Source organism: Gadus macrocephalus, chromosome 15 (genome assembly GCF_031168955.1).
Source record: "Gadus macrocephalus chromosome 15, ASM3116895v1".
In the NCBI taxonomy this organism is placed as follows: Eukaryota; Metazoa; Chordata; class Actinopteri; order Gadiformes; family Gadidae; genus Gadus; species Gadus macrocephalus.
In genome coordinates this window covers 16096394-16103893 of record NC_082396.1, presented here as the reverse complement: position 1 = coordinate 16103893, position 7500 = coordinate 16096394, and the positions used below count along the sequence as shown (strand labels likewise).

At 48.5% G+C, this 7500-nt stretch overlaps 1 protein-coding gene across 1 annotated transcript in view; it reads right to left on the bottom strand.

The window, feature by feature from the left end:
- The window catches only part of LOC132473718 (RAC-gamma serine/threonine-protein kinase), a 64559-nt gene that overhangs the window by 34823 nt on the left and 22236 nt on the right, over positions 1-7500 (bottom strand). Inside the window, exons 4-5 of the mRNA XM_060073955.1 lie at positions 5276-5401; positions 825-936 (exon numbers count right to left, since the gene is read on the bottom strand). Of these exons, the coding sequence (XP_059929938.1) occupies positions 825-936; positions 5276-5401 (238 nt within the window). The remainder of the gene's footprint in view (positions 1-824; positions 937-5275; positions 5402-7500) is intronic.

Sequence of the window (7500 nt, the reverse complement as noted above, 5' to 3'; positions counted from 1 at the left end):
ATGTTTTTTATTTTTGGGTTTAAACATGGTAGTATGGCTAGTATGTGATCATCACCATAGTTTCCATTTGGTCAATGTTACTGAAATGAGACCATCATTTAGGGAAAACAGGAGGAAAATCGTATGTTTTTGCCGGTCTCCTCCAACCACTGTGCTCCGGAACCCGACGAAGAGACAACAGCGGCGAGGTGTGTGTGGATCTGTGGAGCTCGGTCTGTTGATTTTGACGGCCACGTCTGAGAGAGAGTTAAGCTTCTTGGAAACATAGTGTAACACCACTGTGGGAGGTGCATTTCATATACAACATCTAAACTGAAAAAGTATTGTTAGAGTGGTGCATAACCATGGGGATAACATGCCCCCATCCATGCTAGAACTCTTAGATTTTAATTTTTTTGTAATCTCGATCTGAAAAGGGGTTGTGGAGAATGCTTATCTTCGCATCCTTCTAGTATCAGCCTTTTGTTTGTCTTTGCTTGACTTGACCGTTGAAGTATAAGTATATGAGCACATTACGTTGAAGCCCTTAAACATAGAGAAACCTTTTCTAACTGATATCCTAATTATGAATATAAGTTTCAGATCCAATGGTTGAATTCCTTGACCTCTCCTGCTTCTAAATTGCGACTCGTCAAACTAAGAAAAGCTTTCAGAGAATGAACCGATCAGAACGTCAGCAGACCCCACGGTACGCGAGTGTAGACGCAGCGCGTGCGCGTGTCCCCGGGTAACGAGGTCGGTGGAGGGTTCTGTCTGTTCACTCGGGGGGGGGCTCATGTCGGGTGCGGGGGGGACGAGGCTGTGGTCGTGCGCAGGCCCCTGACCTCTCGTCGGGCGAGTCCACGTGGAAGGTCCGCTCGATGACGGTGGTCCACTGCAGGCATCGGATGATGAAGGTGTTGGGCTTGGGGCGCTCCGTCTTCATCAGCTGGCACTCTGGGTGGGCGTTTAACAACAGGACGACGACATGGTCAAGAGCTGAGCCACAACTCCACCGGGTAGCACACAACATTTTCTACCAAAGTCATGACTTTACAACAATAAAAAAAAAGAATCCTACCTGATATGTATTCCCTCTCAGTGTGTTTGTGTGTGTGTGTGTGTGTGTATGTGTGTGTTTGTGTGACTGCTCATTGTAGTCAGATACAGTTGCTACACACAACTTTAGCAGCAAAACCAACTCCTATGGATCCAGATACGACCCGTGTGAGCATGCATGTTTTAAAGGAAGAGGTAGGCGATCAAACTACCTCCTCCCTCATTGGGGCTCCTTCCTCTCTCCTCATTCAACCTTCGACAACCTTCACAAACCCACTTCACGCTCTCTCTCCAAACCTGATTCTCTCTCTGAGCCTGATTCTCTCTCTCTCTCTCTCTCTGAGCCTGATTCTCTCTCTCTCTCTCTCTCTGAGCCTGATTCTCTCTCTCTCTCTCTCTCTCTGAGCCTGATTCTCTCTCTCTCTGAACCTGATTCTCTCTCTGAGTCTGATTCTCTCTCTCTCTCTCTCTGAGTCTGATTCTCTCTCTCTCTGAACCTGATTCTCTCTCTCTCTCTCTCTCTCTCTCTCTCTGAATCTCGTTATCTCTCTCGCTCTGAACATGATTCTCCCCCTGTCATCTCTTCTCTGCTCTGCTCTCATCTCCTCTGCTCTGTGTTCCTTTCCTCCTATTATTTTCCGGGTGCACGCGGCACAGCATGTCAACGCCCTAAATATAGACAAGAAGGTTAATGACTACACCAGTCAGGTCATAGACACGGGCAGAGTTTTATTGTAAACCACACACACACACAAACACACACACACCTCTACCTGCCTCGAGAACACAGCCTGCTGTGCTGCCAGAAAACAAGGTCATGACAGGGTTGTGAGCACACACACACACACACCAACCCCCCCCCCACACACACACACACACACACACACACACACACACACACACACACACACACACACACACACACACACACACACACACACACACACACACACACACATTGTTTCACAGTGGCAGAATTGCCTGCTGTGGCCATCAACCCAGTTTCAGATTACGCTCAAACTTTTTTTATAATGTATGTGTGTGTGTGTGTGTTTTTTTTTTTTCTGTGTGTGTGTGTGTGGCTTGGATGTACAAGTCCCTCCACAGGGGACAGGCCTGTACCATCTCTGTTCCATCTGACCACTACTGATCCTGTCCCCCCACACACACACCTACACACACACACACACACACACACACACACACACACACACACACACACACACACACACACACACACACACACACACACACACACACACACACACGCCACCTGCTCTTCCAGCTTTGGGCAACAGATGTGGCATCACCAGTGGCGTGCCAAGCAGCCAGAGTCGGATGTATGGCCTGGCTTCTCCTCATCACACTCCTCCCCCCTCCCTCCCCCTCTTTCCCTCATCCCACCATCCTGTCTCCATCTCCTCCCTCCTGTCTGCTCGGTGTTAAGTGTTCCTTCTCGCGCCCAGCCCACCCTCCCTTCCCCTCCTCCCCCCTCATCCATACATCAGGACTGCTCCTTCCTCCCCCCCGTCCCCCCCCGTCCCGCCTCTCCTCCTCCTCCTCACCCATTGGGTTCCTCCAGGCTGAAGAGAGCCCAAAGTACTCTGCCTAACTCCCAAAACTCCAGGAAGAACAACCGGCCTGCCTGGTGTGATCACGCCCCCCCCCCCCCCCCCCCCACCACCCAGCCCTGGCCATCATAAATCTCAGGTTGGCCCAGCAGCTGTGGGGAGGGGAGCAGGAGAACTTCTCACAACAGGTACGTACGAGTGTGCTTCCCATTAGGCCTGCTGCCAAGTGGGCATAGCCACAGCTCAGCACCTTCCCCGCTACACCCACCATCCCGGGGGGAGGCGCCACTCGCCACGGGGAGAGGGACACGGAGACGGATAAACAGCACCGGCACCCATAACCATTATTATTATTATTATTATGGTTTACTTAGCGTGATTAGCGTTAAGCACGGACTCATGTGCCGCGTGCCATGCGGTACACTATCGGAATGACGGGTTTACGCAAAGCGGTTTAGAGTGATAAGCGAGTGAGAACAAACACGGGAATTAATGCAACGCTACACCCCTCCGCGGGATAACTCGCACTGTAAACAGGAAGCACGCAGATTAAGAGCAAATTGGTTCAGCCGACAAAAACAAGTGATTTTCATATAATCCGTTATCTGCAATCTAATAAATGAAATCCAATATTTTAATCCTGCCGTTTTTTGCCCGTTTCAGTTTTTGACCAATATTTTGACAACTATTCCTAATGCTAGCAATAATTGCAAAGTAAAATATCTATAAAATGTACGAAAATCTAATGTTGTTTAGATATAGGTGTTATACACACAAATGACACAACATAACTCTTATGTTAAACTTTATTTCTGATAATAAAATAACATACATAATCCTAACTGCAAAACCCTGCAATGCACATGTCTCAACTGTATTTAAACATTGCTTAAGCCAAGGGGTAAATCAAGGATGAATGTGAAATAATTTATTTGTGACATCAGATTCATGAAATCTATACTTTAGCGGATCAAATAAATAATGCTAGCTTAAGGCAGAGCAATATTTGATAAGGACGTCCGCTTCGGACTTTATCAGTGAGTTTCCGATCGCAGGAGCTGCAATCCATTACTTGGTTACGGGTCATGATAGTGTCATCTAATCCAAGCCAAACTACTTACAATCAGGCAGAGCGGCTGAGAGGAGACGGCTGCGACCCCCCCACCCAACCCTGGCAGGGGACATGAAGTGCAGCTCACTTCTAACCTGTTCTGAACTGTACTTTGCTTCATTGAGCTGGCGGCACTGTGAACTGGTCTTGCTCAGGGACACCTCGACACTGAGTTAGGAGGAGCTGGGGATTTGAACTAGAAACCTTCTGGTTACAAGTCAACCTGTGGTACATCCTGAGCTCCTGCGGCCCACGGCTATTGAGGGTTTGCCGGGTCAAACCGTGGTAGCAGCAGCGTGATATGACCTACTGGAAGCAGACGGGTAGACAGACGGTCGAGAAAGACTGCAAGCTGGTGTCCCGGTGTCTAGAAGGCTCGTTTGAGTCCGGTTGTAGATATGAGGCAGGGCTGAGGCAAAGGCCCTCAGAGAGGATACCGCCCCTCAGCTATTTGAAAGAAGGTCCTGTTGTTAATGGCTTGTGATCAATGGGGAATAGGCGGCCAGTGTCTGTGGCAGAGCACCTTTGGCTTGGTGGGTAACAGGATTAGGGCCCACAGGGGCGCCGTCTCTCAGCATGCTGCAGTTGAAGCAGACGTTGTTCTGAGACCTAAGAGGCTGCTATCAGGCTTCTAATTTTGAAAAGATTACCATATAGCCAGAAGGCCTTCACAGACGCAAGGACCGACAGATAGACATAGATGTAGATCGATTGATTTCTCTGCACTATGCTACAGCAGGGAGCCTGAGAAAGAAAGAATCTGTATTTATCAGTGAGAACGGGGCAGAGTGAAGTTTCCATTTGTCTCATTGACTCATTAGCTTAGCACACATGTGAAACATGGAGCTTGTCAGCCAGGAGGACACAGCGCCATAAGGTCAATTAGGAGTCGCTGGGACTGTGGCATCAGGGTAATCTCATTCAATGGGAGACAAATCGTTTGGGTGCACAGTGCACATGAAATGAGCGTAACTCGATAACGATAACGTAACATTCTTTAGAGCAAATCTAAATACACTTTACTAAAGGCAGAGTGATCATTTAGCAGTTGCAGGATTAGATTGCATATGCTGCTTCTGGAAAAGGCTTTTGCCTTTTTGGACAGGACAGTGAAGAGAGACAAGATCACAATGTGTTGAGTAGAAGAATGAAGTGAAGAAGACATGCATCATTGGTCTACACAGGTAAGGCTCGAACCCGGGTCGCTGCAGAGTGCAGCACCTCATGGTGAGTGCACTATGGGGAGGAGCCTCCAAAGCGATGAGTTTTACACCTTGAACAACAACAGTCAGCCACGCCTCCCCCATCATCCTCTCTGTTCACAGCCACAGTGTCTGCACAGCAGAGCTTTAGGGCACTTCCTCCTCTGTGTATGTGTGTGTGTGTGTGTGTGTGTGTGTGTGTGTGTGTGTGTGTGTGTGTGTGTGTGTGTGTGTGTGTGTGTGTGTGTGTGTATGCATGCGCGCGTGTGCGCGTGCGTCCTTCGAACGTGTGCTTGCGCGAGTGTGTCTACACCATGGGTGGGTAGGTGAAGTGTGTATCCTGGATCACATACTTGCCACAGAGAAGTTGTTTAGGGGGTAAGCCAGGTCGGCCTCCTGCGGCTTCTCTTTGTAGCCAATGAAAGAGCCGTCTGTCTTCAACAGGAAGTAGCGCGGCCGCCAGTTCTTAATGTACTCACCTGTTGGAAGCAGAGCGAGAGAGAGCGAGAGAGAGAGAGAGAGAGAGAGCGAGAGAGAGAGAGAGAGAGAGAGAGAGAGAGAGAGAGAGAGAGAGAGAGAGAGAGAGAGAGAGAGAGAGAGAGAGAGGGATAGGGAGAGCGTCTTAATGCAATATAATGTATGTCACTGTATGTTATTTAAAACCTAATCAAAACATCATTGTGACGATTACCATGATGCAATTATACTGAAGGGGAGCATGATGTAATGATAAGGGGAAGGTATGGAAGACTATTAAGATGAGGATGATGACAGACTGCCATCTGTCCAGCCCAACGAAACCAGTCAAAATCCTCAAATCAGACACGTCGATCTTACTGTTGCATGGACACATTCCCACCCACACATGCACACTCACACACACACACACACACACACACACACAGATTATGTATGTTATCGTCAGCCGGACAGTTTTTGCCAGAAGATTCGTATTTTGAAGAGCAGAGACTCGGAGAGGAGAGCCGCAGATAGGGAAAATAAACGGGAAGAGGGAAAAAAACGAAAGGAAAGAGGGGGAGGAAGAGATGAGAGGAAAGGTAAAAAGAGAGAGAGAGAGAGAGAGAGAGAGAGAGAGAGAGAGAGAGAGAGAGAGAGAGATGCGAGCGAGACCTTTATTAGACGGTGGTGGAAACAAACAGTAACATCTGCTGTGCAGCTGGTGACGGGGCATTACCCGACCGGCTGTGACAGGCGGGCTTAGCCTGGCACTCTGGCGGCACCGGGACTTTATCACATGAACTGCTGGCGGATTACACGGGCCTCAACCGTTTGCACACCACACAGAGGTGGATCACAAACGCTGCAAACAGCTTGACACGCACACACACACGCACATGAACATACACACACGCACACACGCTTCACAGAAAAGACTCACACAGACAAACATGCGTACCAGGCAGGGAGACGTGGATGGTATATGTTTCATTAAATGATAATTAGGTCTAGCATTTTCTACAAAACAAACTGTTTAGTGGTTTTCATTCATTCTTTCATTTGTTCACCTGTTGACTGTGCTTCACAATGAATAAGCTGCATGGTTATTTATTAGAATGTGAAGATAAAGTGTAGGTTTGAGGCGTTGGTTACTTAAGATTAACTCAAATACCTGCCTGCTATGAAGTGGACATCTGTTGCACAAATATACCCTGAGACACACACATGAATAGACTTACACAAACACATACACACACACACACTAGAACCCCCACAAAGGACATTTGCAAAGTGTAATATTATAAATACTATTATGCTATTATGCATGATGTGCTGTTTGCCATCAAAATCACGACAGTCACCAAAAGAACAAAAGTAGCAATTACAGAACAATGTGCAACTGTTTCATTTTAAACCCTCGTTAATTAAGCACCCGTTCCTTCACTCACAGAGCACACACACATGCACACCTTGTGGAAACCAAACGGATCAGGAAAAAGTCGAAGTACGCAAACACGCCCTCGGAAACGCAGTGCTTGGAGGCGGATCCCGTTTTTTAATTTGCTGGCAGAGGAGAACAGGTAGCGTGTGTGTGCGTGCGTGTGTATCTGCGTTCCATTTGTAACATCCACTTAAAGCATAAATGACAGCAGGCCCGGCTCGTTAACACATCGCAGGGAAACACCTGCTCCACTGACGGGACTTCACGACCCCGGGCAATGCTGGGTACCTCTGGGTGGCAGCAAGGCGATGGGGCAGGGGTGTGTGTGAGTGTGTGCGTGTGTGCATGTATTTGTGTGTGTATGCATGTGTGTGTGTTTCTGTGTGTGCCCGTGCGTGAGTGTCTGTGTGTGCGCGCATTTGTGTGTGTGTATGTGCTTGCATGTGTGCGTGCGTGCGTGGGTGCGCGTGTGGGCACGTGCGTGCATGTGTCAGGGAGGGACAGGGGGTGGGGGGGAGACAGAGACTCGTAATTGAGTTAAACCTCCGAAGTCGGAGAAGGACGGACAGGCAGACACCAAGCAAGCTGACAGGTACCACTGTTATGTGCCAGTACAATGTGGGTGCCAAGCAGCTCTGTCTGTCTGTTTGTCTGTCCCATCTGTCTCTCTGTATAGCA